The sequence below is a fragment of the Oncorhynchus mykiss genome, chromosome 28 (assembly GCF_057628025.1).
Source record: "Oncorhynchus mykiss isolate SJ-2025 chromosome 28, ASM5762802v1, whole genome shotgun sequence".
Classification (NCBI taxonomy): domain Eukaryota; kingdom Metazoa; phylum Chordata; class Actinopteri; order Salmoniformes; family Salmonidae; genus Oncorhynchus; species Oncorhynchus mykiss.
Genome location: NC_143049.1, coordinates 23,854,981 through 23,874,059, shown reverse-complemented (window position 1 = coordinate 23,874,059; position 19,079 = coordinate 23,854,981). Strand labels below are relative to the sequence as shown.

The 19,079-nt window shown below is 40.6% G+C and overlaps 1 protein-coding gene across 1 annotated transcript in view; it reads right to left on the bottom strand.

Annotated features, from left to right (window-relative positions):
- The window catches only part of lamc1 (laminin, gamma 1), an 80,216-nt gene that overhangs the window by 27,677 nt on the left and 33,460 nt on the right, over positions 1-19,079 (bottom strand). The window contains exons 2-3 of the mRNA XM_021589534.3: positions 3,478-3,782; positions 402-532 (exon numbers count right to left, since the gene is read on the bottom strand). Coding sequence (XP_021445209.3) covers positions 402-532; positions 3,478-3,782 — 436 coding nt within the window. The remainder of the gene's footprint in view (positions 1-401; positions 533-3,477; positions 3,783-19,079) is intronic.

Below are 19,079 nucleotides of genomic sequence, written 5' to 3'. Positions count from 1 at the left end.
ATTGATTTAGCTAACATCACCCAGACAAAAACATCCATTGTGAGCACTTGAGGTTTGATAACGATCGTGGATTAGACATTTTGTGTGTGAATCTGCACTAAAGAAGACACGCTGTGTGGCTAACAGACAGGGCCTCATCCTTTAAAGGAATTTTATAGGAATACATTATTTGTTGCCATTTTTTCTTTTTATGCTCTAATTTCTAATTCCAAATAAAATAAAAACTTGTACGATGAATTATTCATAAAAAATACATTTGTGTGTGTGAAATTGCTATACTCAATGGTATTGGTAAAATAAAATGGAAAAGAATCTGTACACAAGGGAAAAGCCAGGCAGTGGAAGCTGCCAAAAGCTGTTGCAAGATAGAGATAGCATAATGCCGAGGCAACCACTCTCACCTTCCTCCCACTGCAAAGTCTGAGATAGCGTAGTAGTAGGATTTCAGGACCTTGGGATCATTGAAAACTTCATCTCCGAATGTGTTGAGCCTGTTCAGGGTCACTTTGATATCTGTGGCTGTCACCCATTCCTGAAAAAAAAAAGACAAAAAGGACACAGTGTTAAAATGCAGCCAGGTCAGACTCGACAAACAAATATGTATGGAGAGTTATTAACTTACAACTTCTCTTGACGGAGGAGAAACGGGAGAGAGGAATGGAGATTTTAATGTGAACTGCACGATAGGTTTGTTTGGCGTAAAATGATTTATTTTCAGGTGTAAGGTTGACATTTTAAACGAGAGACTAAGCCCTATCCCTGGTCCTATTGCAGCCATTTAGAAGAAAAATAAATACAGCCACACTAATCTAAACCAAACCTCAGACATTCTCATGGAATCCGACTGGTTCTGGAATGAGAAGATAGAAGCCTTTTGTTTGCTTGTTTAGAATTACAGCAGAGGACGGCAAATCTGGAGTAAACAACGGAAGAGTAACATTAAGATTCTGTTCTTTTCCACACATGCAGGTTTAAATAGCCTGTTTTACGTTCAACATTTTAATACAATGTTTTAATTATTTTTGAACAGGAGTTGTAAATGCAGCCAAGTCCAGTGTGTGCATCATATCGCTTGCTCAGGCAAAATTATTTGCCAACAAACATTCTGCAGAATTAGTTGTAGCCTAACTACTACCAGTAGACTAACTCAAAACATATATCAGGCTTGAGTTTTTGCTGACAACAGCTCCAATGTTTTGCCACTTATAGCCTAACTCTACTAGAACAGTCTGACACATCCATAGGGCAGCCATGAGTCAGAGCAAGTTCCGTCTGTCTCAGGCACGGGGCCAAAGGCTCTGCTCATCTACCCCTTTGACTTCTCTGGCACTATCGCGCCATCCGCTTACACACCATCGTTCAAATGTTTTGGGTCACTTCAAAATGTCCTTGTTTTTTAAAATAAAGGCACAGTTTTTCCCCATTAAAATAACATCAAATGAACGGAGCAAAGTATAGCGAGATCCTTTTTGAAAACCCGCTCCCGAGTGCTCAGTACCTCAGACTGGAGCGAAGGTTCACCTTTCAACAGGACACGACCCTATGCACACAGCCAAGATAACACATGCCCTTGAGTGGCCCAGCCAAAGACCGGGCTTGAAAATAGTCGTGCAGTGACGCTCCCCATCCAACCTGACAGAGCATGAGAGGATCTGCAGAGAAGAATGGGAGAAACTCCCCAAAATACAGGCCAAGCTTGTAGCGTCATACCCAATAAGACTCAAGGCTGTAATCACTATTTTTTATACATTTGCTAAATTGTCTAAAAACCTGTGCTTGCTTTGTCATTATGGGGTATTGTGTGTAGACTACTTAATACATTTTAGAATAAGGCTGTTAAAGTAACAAAATGTGGAACAAGTCAAGCTGTCTAAATACTCTCCAAATGCACTGTATAGCTGGATGAATTATGTTACGTTTTCTTCCTGTTCATTATCTTACCTGAAGGCTATATTTTCTGTGTACAGAGTTAGCCCAATATTAAAATGTTTTGGTAGATTGTTGTTGTACGAAAAATATTCCATATCCTTAGGAATCTTAAACAATCATTCAAATATTACATAGACTCCACTTAACAAATACAACTATCCCTGCAACGTAGCCCCATGGCACCTCAAAGGTATCCATTCCAAAAAGAGTCTTGGGCTTTGGTATATATAGCTATATGTCACATGAGAAAGTCCAATTGGGAAGTATATGGCGCCAGAGCTAAATTTGTTCATTTGCTAGAGATAGAGCATTACATTTGAAAGCCAGGGCATTCTACACAGGCGCAAAAAAGCATGAACAACCAATAGCAGATAAATACGTACCATGAGTCATGAGCTGACTAGTTTTTGTAAAAACAAGAATCATAACCTTAAAATGTATCTGAAATTACCAGGCATCAGCGGACTACTTTTAATTAACAAAGCACTCATCAAGATAAACCCTTTATATATATATATATATATATATATATATATATATATATATATATATATATATATATATATATATATATATATATATATATATATATATATATATATATATATATATATATATATATAAAAAATACATATATATAAAGACAACTTTCTTACATTAATATAGTAAGTAAGTAGTAGGTTAAGGCTATAAACGGTTAGTCTATAAATGTTAGTCATTTGGGTTAAAAATCGGATCTAGGTTAGTAGTGATGGGAGGAAAACAAACAGATAGTTACATATTGTAATATTATTTTTGACAATATCAACATTTTGATTTAAAAAAAGAAAACGTTTTAGCGTTTTGTTGTTTTTGCTAGGTAGCATTAGCTAGCGCTAGTCGGCTGTACCTGTGCAAAAACTCAAACACATTTTTTTATCCAATTGATTGTTCTCCATCTTTTTTTCTTTTACGTGAGCCAACATGTTTTCAGCACTATGAGCAATATGTTTCAAACATCAAACTGCAATATTGTATTGTGAGGTCCCTGGCAATTCTCCAGCCCTACAGGCTAGTAGTATCATTGTGCTTTGTCTGAAAGCACACACACAAATTCTCACTTACTAAAAGCAATGCGCAACAAACATCTCCAGCTGTGCCTCTAAGAGCCAAACTCAATCAGTACTGTAGTGGGAAATCTGGGGGCGTCACCTAGCAACAGTTTGCAGCACTTGGCACTGGTCAGGCTCTCACACTTTCCTAACTGGACTAGTGTGCTACTCCCTTCCATTGGGCACACCTGCCAACAGCAAATGTCCAGGCCAAAATATCTCAAGTATAGGGGCTAACTTATCATTACTCTGTCCACATCATTGATTGCCTCAACACTACCTATATATGATGCACTACATACTCTGTGCCTGCAGACAACCTTGGAAAAATAAAGCTAAATAAAACAGCCACCCAGGGACACACAAGTCTGGGATCATAGCTGGAACAAAAGCATCACACAATGTTCCTATGTCAAGGTCTCTAGAATGCTATAAAACAGCAGATGTTGTTCTTTACCTGAAGAACTGGGCTGTTGTCAAAGTTGTAAGCACTGGGCCGGCCTTCAAGGGTGGAGAAGGCGACGTTTCCTCCAGTCAGGGGTGAGATGTCGCTGAACTCGTCTGTGCACAGTGCCTGTTGTTCGTCCTGTCCGGTGCGGATGAAGCCCCTGTTGGTCTTCTGGTAGGTCTTCTCACAGGAGCCACTGTAGTACTGGTAAGGCGTCCATGGTCCATCCTCACTTGTGCGCTTGTAGATGGCGAAGCTCTCTGGGCGGCTGGTGTGGAACTTGAGTCGCACGTAAGTGATGTCGAAAGCCTTGCCTGAAGAACAGAAAAGAAACATGAGAATTTTGATACTTTAGCCAAAAGATGAGCGCATAGTTCACGGTGAACAATACAAGCGACCATAACTGTTCCAACTACGCAGTTAATAAAGAGAAAACAAAAAATCTCTTGCACAACACATGGATAAATATTAAGCTGTTGCTCAATGACCCCAAAAAGCTAATCAGTCACTAAAGACTGCTTTACAACAAGCCTTTTCCAGATGCATTGTCTGTTTAAACCAAGACAAAAAAAAAAGGATTTCTAAAGCTCTCCAGTGTCCTCCAGTAATACTAGAGGGTCTTTTCAAAACCTATTTGGCATGTCTGGGCAGGCTAGGACTTGAAGGGGGATGAACACCAGACTATATGCGCTAGGAGAAATGGTATGGGGAGACGTCATTTATTTTGTGTAAAGAAATGAAATGATCTTTCAACATGGCGACAGGGGGTACAATTGTTTGTTTAACAAAAAATGTGCTCTCTAAACAGATCTGCAAAGAAAATAAAACATCTATACAGGGACCATTGTGGCGTGTGCAAATATAGGTGAAGCCATGTAACTTACTGAAACATATAGATGTCTCAACTACAGAAGGGCTTGGAAAGATAGAGGATTTAAATGAATCAGTTCATTTCCTCTCCAGTGAGTGATTGTGTATGTTGTTGCAGTGACCATGACAATGAACTTTGACTTTTGAGGGACCTCTGTTAAAGGAAAATTCCACCCCAAAATGATATTTTGGTATTTGTTTCATTAGCCCATTGTTGATATAGTCCGGAAATGTTTGACATGTCAGCAATCAAGTTTTCAAGATCTGCAACTTTCAAAATACAGCCTTTTGATGCATTTGGTTGGCTGCGTTTCTGTATTTTAAAAGGGATATTATATCTTAAAGTTAAATCTTAAACTGCTGACGTGCTAAACATTTTGGGACTACACCGACAATAGACTAATGAAATAAATAACAAAAGATAGTTTCCTTTGTCTTTTAAGTCAGCAAGCTTTATAGATGAAGGTTAATCTGAAAGCAACATCTATATCTGTAGGGTGTTAGCTGGTTTTATCATGAATTCATGCGTTTACATTGAGATTAAAGTGAATAGTTGAGTATTCTATAAATGTTCTGGAGTGCCTGCTTTGGCCCAGGGAGTCTCCTATTCAAACATAAGACTTGTACAAATTCTACCTCAACTGGCCTGTGAGTCACTAAACGAGGCGTGGATTTCAACAGGTCTGCTTTAACATCTAGAGAAATCTTTGCAAATGAAAAAAAGCTGGAAGTAATACAATGATGTTTATTTGCGCTTATACCAATTTGATTGTGTTAAATTTCTCCTCAAATCTATTTAAGTAGAAAAAAAGTTTAGCTTAACACTGAGAAAGTTGCTAATTAAAACATGGAAAAAAACTAAAATCACACACAAGTGCAACGAGACACAGGCATACTTGACTGGTTGACATTTCCATAACATGTCATAGACAAAGAACTTTAAGCTTAACCATTTGTCTGACCTTTTACAACCAATTTGCTCACTCTTTCCACTAGCCACTTCCATTATGATGCACAGGCATGACACCAAAGCATCTGAATGTGACATTCTGTGAACAAGCAAACTTAAGAGTGCTCGAGCATCGGGGAAAATCGCACTGGGAACAGACTGTCATTGACATCTAATTTCTAAAACCACCCCCACATCCTCGTAAACAAGACAAACAGCATCTGTTGGCACAGCAAGGAAGTGGCAAGCAGAGGCAAACAAAAGGGCCTCTCGTCAACCCAACATGGAAGAGCCACTCAGTGGAGACAAAGGAAGCCTCAACAGTGAATACAGGTGGTCAGGCAGTCACTAGACTAGTAGTCTAGTTCACAGGCAAGGCAAGTTCTGAAGATAACGAGGAAAGGGCAATGGAAATTATGGTTTAGCCTTGAACAAGGACATGGTTACTCTTTGGCAGCTGAGGTTTAAATCATTAAGAGAATCTGTCTGCCAATAGGTACTTATCACAGTAGGAGGCCGTTTCTTCTCTTGCTAGAACAAAAGATGCACGAGCTGCGTACTGAACTGGTACCGACGAATCTGCCATTGCTACTTGTAAAATTGCAATGCTCCTCAGTGGCCGACAACTTGACTTTGAGTCAGAGAGCACAAACCTCCAAGTGGGAAAACCGACAGGAGTGACAACAAAGAGGAAAAAAATTAGCGAATTACATTCTAAAGGTTTAGCTAAGGTTATCTAGCCAGCTAAATAATTGGCTATGGGCAGCCACTGGCAGTATGGGATTATGTAGAGTGAATTTAATAGTTTCTTCGTCATCTTGCTAGCTAGTTATCTAGCTGTGGTCATCTGTCTAGAATAAACAACAGCTTTTTTACAACAATAGCAACACTAGCACAGGTAGCTAGTTATCCAACATTGGATACCTACAAAGCAAAATACACAGGGACTCGCATCGCCAAACTAAACGTAAGAATGCAATGCTACTGGAATGGAGTATTTTAACAAAGTCTGTTGACATTGTTCACAGGCGCTAAGTACTCTCTGCAAGCAAACATTTTACAAATCTTACTGGTGTGTGGGACCAATTAAGAGTCTTGGGTGGCCAAGGTTTGTTCTTAGTACATTCAACCAAAATTAGTTTTACAGTACACTGTGATTGTCACTGTAGGCCAACTTTTAGCTTTCAAGCCCTAGGTGCATTCTTTCACTGATTAGCTAAAACTGTACAAAGTAATAACCACAAAGCCAGCTATGCCCTATAAATGCATCATTTCAGTGATGTAGGCCTGCAGTAACAAACATTAATAGAGGGCAGGAATAGCTAACATTTCAGTCTTCACTAAAACTGTAGTCTAATGCAATGATCGCTTTTATGATTGAGCTGATGCACTTTAAAGATGCACTACCCAGAAATCGCTCTACTATAACTATTGCTAAAATTCTAATAGTTTGCCTAATTTTAGTTTATGTGACAAAAGAACTATAGCATAGAGCAGGTATTCCCGAACTGGGGTACGCCAAATAAATATGTGATTCTTTGACATTTTTTTCCCTTCACATTTTCAAACAGCACTTTCATATTTTCTAACGGGGCTATACATTTGGGAGAGTTTTTTTTCCTTGCCTGATTAGCCTCGTTTCACTGCCAAAAATAACAAACCATCTAGTGTTCAGCAAAATAACAACACAATGTCAAATACAGGTAGCCTAGTCAAATAATTAACATCCAATCACATTAACCTTTACTCTCTTGCAGGAAACCATCACTTTTTGCACAGACATTTAGAAGCGAAACATGACAATTAGAAAAATAAGCCACGGGAGTTTTTGGAGCAGGAATAAAGATGACTTTTGAGTAGTAAGACATGTGTAAAAGCAACAGATACCATTAACTAAAGCGTCTTATATGGTGAGCTACCGAGTGGCTAGGACAGGCAAGCCGGATTCTATCGTGGACTACTTAATTCTTCCTGATGCCGCGGATGTGGCTGGGACAATGCTGGGGGAAAAGGACCCCAAAAAAACTATACAGACTAGAGGTTGACCGATTATGATTTTTCAACGCCGATACAGATTATGGGAGGACCAAAAAAGCCGATACCGATTAAAAAAATCGGCCAATTTTTTAAATATATTTTTTATTTGTAATAATGACAATTACAACAATACTGAATTAACACTTATTTTAACTTCATATAAAACATAAATAAAATCAATTTAGCCTCAAGTAAATAATGAAACATGTTCAATTTGGATTAAATAATGCAAAAACAAAGTGTTGGAGAAGAAAGTAATATGTGCCATGTAAAAATATGTGCAATGTAAAAAAGCTAACGTTTAAGTTCCTTGCTCAGAACATGAGAACATATGAAAGTTGGTTATTTTTAACATGAGACTTCAATATTCCAAGGTAAGAGGTTTTAGGTTGTAGTTAATATAGTATTTATAGGATTATTTCTCTCTATACCATTTGTATTTCATATACCTTTGACTATTGGATGTTCTTATAGGCACTATAGTATTGCCAGTGTAACAGTATAGCTTCCGTCCCCCTCCTCGCCCTTACCTGGGCTCGAACCAGGAACACATCGACAACAGCCACACTCAAAGCATCGTTACTCATCGCTCCACAAAAGCCGCAGCCCTTGCAGCGCAAGGGGAATAACTACACCAAATCTTACAGCGAGTGACGTTTGAATCAATATTAGCGCACACCCAGCTAACTAGCTAGCCATTTCACATTGGTTTCACCAGCCATTAGGCTGGTAGGCTTGAAGTCATAAACAGCGCTATGCTTGCGAAGAGCTGCTGGCAAAACGCACGATAGTGCTGTCTGAATGAATGATTACGGGCCTGCTGCTGCTCAGTCATACTGCTCTATCAAATTAGACTTAATTATAACATAATAACACACAGAAATACGATTATTTGGTCATTAATATGATCGAATCCGGAAACTACCATTTCGAAAAACAAAACATTTATTATTTCAGTGAAAAACGGAACCATTCGGTATTTTATCTAACGGGTGGCATCCCTAAGTCTAAATATTCTTGTTACATTGCACAACCTTCAATGCATGTCATAATTATGTAAAATTCTGGCAAATTAGTTCGCAATGAACCAGGCAGCCCAAACTGTTGCATATACCCTGACTCTGCATGCAATTTTGCAAGAGAAATTACACAATTTCACCTGGTTAATATTGCCTGCTAAACTGGATTAGTAGTTATAACTAGTGATTATGGTTGATTGTTTTTTCTAAAGATAAGTTTAATGCTAGCTAGCAATTTACCTTGGCTTCTACTGCATTCGCGTAACCGGCAGATTACTTGAGGAGTGCAATACTTAGAGCGTTGGACTAGTTAACTGTGCGGTTGCAAGATTGGAACCCCTGAACAAGGCAGTTAACCCACCGTTCCTAGGCAGTCATTGAAAATAAGCATGTGTTCTTAACTGACTTGCCTAGTTAAATAAAAAGGTATAAAAAAATAACATCGGAAATCGGCGCCCAAAAATACCGATTTCTGATTGTTATGAAAAGTTGAAATCGGCCCTAATTAAAATCGGCCATTCCGATTAATCGGTCGACCTCTAATACAGACAATGCCTTCATCAAACAACACTGTTTCACAATGCATCAGATGTTCTGAAACAATCGCATAAGCCAGTGAAATATATGCGTTACAGTTGGATGAGTCAACAGACGTGGCGGGCCTGGCAGACCTCCTGGTATATGTCCGTTATGTTTATGGGGGGTCAATTAAGGAAGACATCCTCTTCTGCAAACCACTGGAAACCAGGACAACAGGAGAGGATACTTTTAAAGTACTGGACAGCTTTGTGACATCAAATGGACGTTGGTGGTCAAGATGTGTTGGTATCTGTACTGATAGAGCAAAAGCCTTGACAGGGAGACATAGTGGAGTGGTACCACACGTCTGGAGCAACTGCTTGCACGCCACTTGGGTACACTGCAGCATCCACCGAGAGGCTCTTGCTGCCAAGGGAATGCCTGACAGCTTGAAAGACGTTTTGGACTCTACAGTGAAAATGGTTAACTTTGTTAAAGCAAGGCCCCTGAACTCGTGTATTTTCTGCATTATGCAATGATATGGGCAGTGACCATGTAACGCTTTTACAACATACAGAAGTGTGCTGGTTATCAAGTGGCAAAGTATTGACAAGTTTCTTTTTTTAAATTGAGAGACAAGCTTAAAGTTCTTTACTGACCATCATTTTCACTTGTTTTACCGATTGCATAATGACGAGATTCTCACACGACTGGCTTATCTGGGTGATGTTTTATCTCGCCTGAATGATCTCAATCTAGGATTACAGGGACTCTCCGCAACTATATTCAGTGTGCGGTACAAAATTGAGGCTATGATTAAGAAGTTGTCTGCATTAACAAGGACAACACACTGGTCTTTCCATCATTGTATGATGTTTTTGTGTGCAACTAAACTCAAGCTTACTGACAATGTCAAATGTGATACAGGAAAGCACCCGAATGAGTTGGGAGCGCAATTACGCTGGTAATTACGCAGGTACGACAAACAACTGGATTCGTTATCCCTTTCATGCCATGCCTCCAGTCCACTTACAGATATCTGAACCAGAGAGCCTCATCGAAATTGCAACAAGCGGTTGTGTGAAAATGGAATTAAAAAAGAAGCCACTGCCAGATCTCTGGATTGGGCTGTGCTCAGAGTTTATTGCCTTGGCAAATCGCGCTGTTAAGTCACAGATACCCTTTGCAACCATGCACCTATGTGAGAGTGGATTCTCGGCCCTTACGAGCATGAAAACTAAATACAGGCACAGACTGTGTGGAAAATTATTTAAGACAGATTCTCTCCAATACAACATTACAGAGGTATGTGCATTCTTTCAAGCACACCCTTCTCATTAACTTGTGGTGAGTTATTCACAATTTTTAATGAACAAAAGGTTTTATATGTAAGATGGCTAAATAAAAGAGCAAAATTATTGATCATTATTATTTGTGCCCTGGTCCTATAAGAGCTCTTTGTTTACTTCCCATGACCCGAGATGTGACAAAAACTCACACTCATGTTTAAAAATGTATAGTGTGTGTGTGTGTCAGGCTTACAATGTTGGCAAAAAACAACATTTGAGAGTGCGCTGACCCTGGTGCTGGAGGGGGTATGCAGCTGGAGGTTGAATGTTTTAAGGGGTACGGGACTATAAAACGTTTGGGAACCACTGGTCTACAGCATGAAGCCATGAGGAATTCCGGCTTTCCTTACAAAACAATTGGTTAATTGATAAGCAAAATTATTTACAGTTGAGAGCGCAAACAAAGTCTGGCTGAGAGAACCCCTTGTGTTCTCCTAGAAGTATAAAAAAGTATTCAAAAGACGTAAGATAAAGACTAAGTTGGTTTACAGTGGAAGGTATCTTGTCATTTTACACATTAGTAACAGTAGGCTAGGGTGGGGAAGTTGTCAGATGTACATTAAACAAAACTTCTTCCACACGATCAGCATCAGAAGAGCTATAACTTTACACAATAATTAGCTTAAAGAAATCCCAAGAACTGTTATGCTAAAAGCCCGACCAATATGGGATGTTTGGGTCAAATACCGATTCTAGGGAGGCAAAAGTCAACGATAATGATATATTAGATTTATTTCACCTTTATTTAACCAGGTAGGCTAGTTGAGAACAAGTTCTCATCGCATCTGCAGATATATGTTTTTAGAGGTAGAATGAACAACACTTTTCTTCACAAATTGTGCTCCAAAGGATTAACAGGTACTCTACATTATGATTTCATAACTAAATATAAAAATGTAAATTATTTAAAGAACATTTTAGTTGTGGTTTACATAACCACCAAAAAGCAACTATATCCTCTATAAATACAAAAGTTAATACAAAAACACACAGTTTACCTTCTTTGGTGCATCTTAAAAGATTTGCCCAGCTATGGCAGTGGATAAGAATGCAGAAGTTTGTGCTGAAGCACCACCAGCACACTAATAAACAAGAAGGGCTGAATGAATTAACCTGTCTCAAAGTAAATCTGAAACGGCACATTTCACAAGCTCAAACTGCAGTGAAATCCTGTAATATGCTGTTCATAATGTCACCACTTTGTGTAAAGAAACACTTTATGGCAACCTACAATGAGAGCTTTTTCAGAGATTCTTTGGAGGAGATGGGGAAACTCCATTTGAACCGCATTAAAGCCCATTGTGTATGTTTCCCATGCATCTTCAATGGACAACGCGGCGCATTCTGGGAGATTCTGGGACAAGGAAAGCTATCCTTCAATGAGTGTATGGGAGTCAATTGGACACTAGCTAAAAAACCAAACATTAGCATGAATTTGGTCAACAAGATGTACTACATTACAAACAACTTATTTTCTGTAATATCAGATAGTTTTGGAACCTTGACCTCAGGTACTTTTGAGGAAAAAGGGCAGGTTTCTTGACTGATACCCTGACTTCGAGAAGGGATTGAGTGACAATTAGCTTAGCAACCGCGTGACGCAGCATGACAACGTGAAGACAATTGGTCGACAGTCTGCTGTTTGAGGCGTTATAAATTCCTCTATGTGATAACAAGGAATCCCAATGATGTATTGTCTGTTGTTATGACAAGCAAGCGCAAGCTGTTCATTAAGACAAAGTTTTCTTACTGACACCATAATGTAAATTACACTGTTATTCAATACAAAATGTATTGGCTATACATTTCAACTGCAAACGGCATGCACTGATGACTGAAAATGTTAATACAGGAAAATACTTGCCACACTGGTTTAGTCACACGTTCTAATTTAGCTAGGTAACTAGCTAACAATCTTATCTCATGAATGAAGCACATAGTCTGAATGATAGATCTGCGTCAACTAAATAAATTAATTCACTAAAATAATAGTTCCAGATAGTAACAGTGTTATTTTTGTATTAAGGAGTCTTGACTTTGGCGCCAGGCCAGTGTTCACACATATTATGCAATCTCTATTGCACTCCACACTGCCCTTTCCCACCTGGACAAAAGCAACACCTATGTGAGAATGCTATTCATTGACTACAGCTCAGCATTCAACACTATAGTACCCTCAAAGCGCATCACTAAGCTAAGGATGCTGGGACTAAACACCTCCCTCTAAAACTGGATCCTGGACTTCCTGACGGGCCGCCCCCCAGGTGGTGAGGGTAGGTAGCAACACATCTGCCACACTGATCCTCAACACTGGAGCGCCCCAGGGGTGCGTGCTTAGTCCCCTCCTGTACTCCCTGTTCACCCACGACTGCATGGCCAGGCACGACTCTAACAACATCATTAAGACGACACAAGAGTGGTGGGCCTGATCACCGACAACGACGAGGCAGCCTTTTGGGAGGAAGTCAGAGACCTGGCCGGGTGGTGCCAGAATAACAACCTATCCCTCAATGTAACCAAAACTAAGGATATTATTGTGGACTACAGGAAAAGGAGGACCGAGCACACACCCATTCTTATCGACGGGGCTGTAGTGGAGCAGGTTGAGAGTTAAGTTCCTTGGTGTCCACATCAACAACAAACTATAATGGTCCAAACACACCAAGACAGTCGTGAAGAGGGCACGACAAAGCCTATTCCCCCCCAGGAAACTAAAAAGATTTCGCATGGGTCCTGAGATCCTCAAAAAGGTATGACAGCTGCAACATCGAGAGCATCCTGACTGGTTGCATCACTGCCTGGTACGGCAATCTGACCGCAAGGCACTAGAGGGTAGTGCGTACGGCCCAGTACATCACTGGGGCTAAGCTGCCTGCCATCCAGGACCTCTACACCAGGCGGTGTCAGAGGAAGGCCCTAAATATTGTCAAAGACTCCAGCTACCCTAGTCATAGACTGTTCTCTCTACTACCGCATGGCAAGCGGTACCAGAGTGCCAAGTCTTGGACAAAAAGGCTTCAACAGTTTTTACCCCCAAGCCAGACTCCTGAACAGGTAATCAAATGGCTACCCGGACTATTTGCATTGCGTGCCCCACCCCCCCAACCCCAACCCCTCTTTTATGCTACTGCTACTCTCTGTTCATCATATATTCATTGTCACTTTAACCATATCTACATGTACATACTACCTAAAATCAGCCTAACTAACCGGTGTCTGTATGTAGCCTCGCTACTTTTATAGCTTCGCTACTGTATATAGCCTGTCTTTTTACTGTCATTTTATTTCTTTACCTACCTATTGTTGCACTATTGGTTAGAGCCTGTAAGTAAGCATTTCACTGTAAGGTTCAGCGTATTCAGAGCGTATTCAGAGCACGTGAGAAATAAAATTTGATTTGATGATTTGAGATTGCTTGCTAGCTAGCCACTTAATTACTCTATTTATTTAGTACTTTTTTACCCCTTATTCTCCCCAATTTTGTGATACACAATTGGTAGATAAAGTCTTGTCCCATCGCTGCAACTCCCGTATGGGATCTGGAGAGGCGAAGGTCGCAAGCCATGCATTCTCTGAAACACAACCCAGCCAAGACACACTGCTCGCTTAACTTATTTGGGACAGGGGGCAGTATTTTCACGTCCGGATGAAAAGCGCGTTCAAAGTAAACTGCCTGCTACTCAGGCCCAGAAGCAAAGATATGCATATTATTAGTAGATTTGGATAGAAAACACTGAAGTTTCTAAAATTGTTTGAATCTTGTCTGTGAGTATAACAGAACATATTTGGCAGGCGAAACCCAGAGGACAAAACATTTCAGATTTTTTTTTTCAATGGACTTTCATTGGGAATCCAGATTTCTAAGGGCCTTGCTTGCAGTTTCTATCGCTTCCACTGGACGTCAACAGTCTTTAGAAATTGGTGGAGGTTTTTCCTTTGAGAAATGAAAAAGTAGCACTGTTCAGAACGAGGCTCGAGGGAAGTGTACTGTTTGATAGAGGCGCGTGACCTGAAAAGCACGCTCCACTTTGTTTTCCTCCGGTATTGAACACAGTCCCGTCTTAAATTTGATCGATTATTTACGTTAAAAAAAACTAAAGTTGTATTAGGAAAGTAGTTTGAAATGTTTGGACAAAGCTTACAGGTAACTTATGAGAAATTTTGTAGTCATGTTGCGCGAGTTGGAACCAGTGTTTTTCTGGATCAAACGTGCCAAATAAATTGACATTTTGGATATATATCGACAGAATTAATCAAACAAAAAGGACCATTTGTGATGTTTATGGGACATATTGGAGTGCCAACAGAAGGAGCTCGTCAAAGGTAAGGCATGAATTATATCTTTATTTCTGCGTTTTGTGTCACGCCTGAAGGGTTGAAATATGATTGTCTGTTTGCTGGGGTGCTAGCATTGTTTGCTTTTGCCGTAAAGCCTTTTTGATTTCTGACACGTTGGCTGGATTCACAACAAGTGTAGTTTTAATTTGGTGTATTGCATGTGTGATTACATGAAAGTAAAATTTTTATAGTAATTTATTTGAGCGTTCTGCATTGTCACTGGATGTTGGCCAGTGAGGTTAACCCGGAAGCCAGCCGCACCAATGTGTCAGAGGAAACACCGTACAGCTGTCGACGGATGTCAGCGTGCATGTGACCGGCGCGCCAAAGGAGTCGCTAGAGTGCGATGGGACAAGGACATCCCGGCCGGCCAAACCCTCCCCTAACCCGGACGACGCTGGGCTAATTGTGCGCAGCCTCATGGGTCTCCTGGTCGCGGCAGGCTGCAACACAGCCCGGGATCAAACACGGGTCTGTAGTGACATCTCTAAGGCACTGCAACAGTGCCTTAGCCCAAGGGCCTCCCGAGGGGGCCCTGCAGCCTTACTACATTGCTGGTTAGCTAGCCAGCTAACGTTAACCAAGTGGGCATGTGATGAGGATAGGACTGCTTGCTTCGTAAAGTGTAATTTTGATTATTTACTTATTCAACAACGGCTGTGGCAAGCTACTCACCATCAAACCACTACGACCACTGACTCTCACGTCATGACTTACAGGCTGAAGGATGTTCAATAAGCAGCTCGTAGAGCACCCTAATACCGCAAAGGAGCACAAGTATTTGTTAATTCTATGTATAGAATATCGGTGGAATAAAGACTGATACAAATGTTTCTGTATAAGGCTAATACTGTCTGATAATATCTATCAACCGATATCTGTCAGGCTATAGTTATGCTACAGCCTAATACGCAATAAATTGGTATGGGTTAAAACCGACTTAACACTACCATTGTAAGATACAGACCCGGTGAAATATATTTTAGAGCTCCAAACGCAGTAATGTTTTAAATGAGAATAAACTCCTGTGAGTGACAGCCAATAACTAAGGGAGGGGACTTTAACCATGTGTTCACCTGCCCCCTCCTCAAGCATGTTGTAGTAGAGTGAGGCTGTGATGTGGTGGTTGGGGGAGGGGAGGTGGAGAGTGAACTGTCTGGAATCAATGATCTTTTATATTGACAAGACAATCAAGTGACTGCTCTAACAACATAAATACATGTCCTCAAAGATGAAAAGCAGGCGGAAGGAGGCGAGATCAGATTGGACCATTTTAGCTAATGAGAGGGCAGATACGTGTGTGTGAACAACAGGCCAGAGATAAAAAGATGAGTCTTCTCTATCTTTGCCCTTATATCATCTGACAGTGTCATTTAGGCCATCTCCATTTAAAAGGAGTCAATTCTTATTTTTCATTGGCTGACCGCTCCCAACTCATAGGAAATCTCTATCCAGTTGACTACTTTAAAATAGTGGAAGACCTCAATGGCAATGTCCATGCTAAAACAGGTTATACCCATGATGAGTCCTCCATCTATCTCTGACAACAGGCACAACGCCGATAGTAGTCTTTTTCAAAGTTGTCGAAATGCTACGTGCGTCTGCTTAGATCAGTGCATTCGTAAAAACAAAACTTAACCATTACGGAAATTCTATTTGATCAAATGAGCCTCATGTAGCAATAGAAAAAAGTGTTAACAAAATTCGACAATCATTGACCTACATGCAAAATATCCTCACTTCGCGGGCTCAATTTCGTGGACAGATTATGGGCTGAGTAAAACCTTTCGCTTAGTCTCTTCCTCTCTGCTGGAATGTGCTTCCGCTAGGCCAGTAAAGGGGTGGGCTGACAAGAGAACGACTCGAGAGGGAGAACAGAGACAAGTAAGTTAGGGGGAAAAGGGGCTGTGTATGGAGACATATTGTTTGTTAAAATGTGAATGAAAGCTCATGACTGTTCTAAAAAGAGGATTGTCTTTGATCAGCAATTCAAAAGTTCTGAAGAAAAAGACATGCATGTTCAACAAATCAAGCATTGATTCAATCTGAGAATTTGTGCCTGGCTTACAATTGTTGAAGCATGAATGGCCAGAACTAAACAAGGACTTTATAACATACTGTAAAGAAAAAGTCAAATGTAATATTCCGTGAATCATGTAATTATATGCACATTCCGCAAATATATCCGACACTCAAAGATGCATTAGACTGGTTTGAGGAAATGTGAAATCTGCATTTACATTGCCAAAGATTCTGACAAGCCACACTGATGTTTCCTATGGTCTCTAACATGTCATTAGGACACAAGTGGTGTTTTATCACTGCAAGCTTGGACGTGTAAGCAGACAAACCTCACAAGACCAGTTTTTTAACAAACAGATCTGGGACCTTTCTGCAGATGACTACCAAGGGGGACATTCCAGGGGGTCAGCAGAGGCGTCTTTGAAAAGTTAATAATCTGTTAATCGCATAGCCAATTTCTATACTCATAAGCCGTGAAAATCATATGAAAAACAGATGGTACCTTTTCCCGAAGACAATCTCATTAATTCCATTTTAACACAGAAGAGATCTTTCCTTAAGAACATTACAGTCAAGAGGAAGAAGCCCACACACTGCTATTAATTCAACATGCAGAACATGTTGTACTTGATGTTCCGTGGCCGTTGGAAGACTCTTTCCAACATTTTCAGTGCCAGGTGGTTTCTGCCAGTTCCCCTCATTACTTTACCTAAAATGTTTGACAACAGTTTATTTTGGCAATGAAGCCCTTTATCTACTTCCCTAGAGTCAGATGAACATGTTAGTTGTTACTATAGACTTCCAGTCATTGCACTAACAATAGTTAGGATTGGCTTGCGAAACTAAAGTATGCATTAATGACAAATGTATTATAGAAAATGAGTAACCAAATCAAAATGTTATTTGTCACATGCACCGAATACAACAGGTGTGCTTACTTACAAGCCATTAAGACTTATTATTCTTTAAACTGCATTGTTGGTTAAGAAAAAAAATAGAAAAGTAACCAACGAAAGTAAAAAATGATTAAAGAGCAGCAGTAAAATAACAATAGCGAGGCTATATACCAGTACATAGTCAATGTGCGGGGGCACCGGTTAATTGAGGTAATATGTACATGTAGGTAGAGTTAGTGACTATGCATAAATAATAAAACAGAGTGGCAGCAGCGTAAGGGGGGGATGCAAATAGTGTATGTGGTTATGGGCTAGTTATTTAAAAGTGGACATGATATGGTGGCTTCCCACCCATTGAAGGCTAGTTCTTTTGATGTCAAATTCCTTTGAATGTACAGTATTATTGTAGACATTCTTGGGTTAAACCAAGGTGGTATGCTTCGCTGTTGGCCATTTGATTTAGGGTCTTTCAGCACACCTCTCAGTTGTCAGAGATGAGGTGATAAAACTGATGATTAGTGATTGGGTTTGGGATAAGGTTTCATTGACATCCCACAAAGGCATCAAAAAACAAAGCTGATTGCTAACACACTCAGCCTGAAGCAACGAGAGCAAGGCTGTAAGTGAAAATGGTGCTGAAAGTTGGAGCACCTTCCTGGGAGAAAAGTCTCAGTCACACCAAATCCCTTATTAAATCTCTGCAGACAATCTCTTATTGAATAAGATAACCTATTCAGAATCTCTTATTCAATCTCTGAGGCTGAAAAGACTCATGGGCCTTCAGATCCTCCAAAAGTTCTACAGCTGCACCATTGAGAGCATCTTGACTGGCTGCATACCCGCTTGGTATGGCAACTGCTTGGCACCTGACTGCAAGGCGCTACAGAGGGTAGTGCGTATGGCACAATGTATCCCTGGTGCCAGAGGAAGGACCTAAAAATGGTCAAAGGCTCCAGCCTCCCAAGTCAGACTGTTCTCTCTGCTACCGCACGGCAAGCGGTACCGATGCACAAAGTATGGAACCAACAGGACCCCGAACAGCTTCTACCCCCAAGCCATAATTTGTTAAATAGTTAACCAATAGCTACCTGGACGGCATTGACCCGTACTGTTTATGATCTATTCTGTTCTGTTCTGCATTGAAGATCCCCAAGAACACAGTGGCCTCCATCATTCTTAAATGGAAGATGTGTGGAACCACCAAGACTTTTCCTAGACCTGGCAGCCAGGCTAAACTGAGCAATCGGGGAGAAGGGCCTTGGTGAGGGAGGTGACCAAGAACCCAATGGTCACTCTGACAGAGCTCCAGAGTTCCTCTGTGGAGATGGGAGAACCTTCCAGAGGAACAAACATCGCTGCAGCACTCCACCAATCAGGCCTCAATGTTAGAGTGGCCAGACAGAAGCCACTCAGTAAAAGGCACAACATGCTGCTTGGAGTTTGCCAAAAGGCACCTAAAGACTCTCAGACCATGAGAAAAAAAGATTCTCTGGTCTGATGAAACAATGATTAAACTCTTTGGCCAATACCATCCCTACAGTGAAGCACAAGTGGTGGTAGTATCATGCTGTGGTGATGTTCTTCAGCGGCAGGGACTGGGAGACTAGTCAGG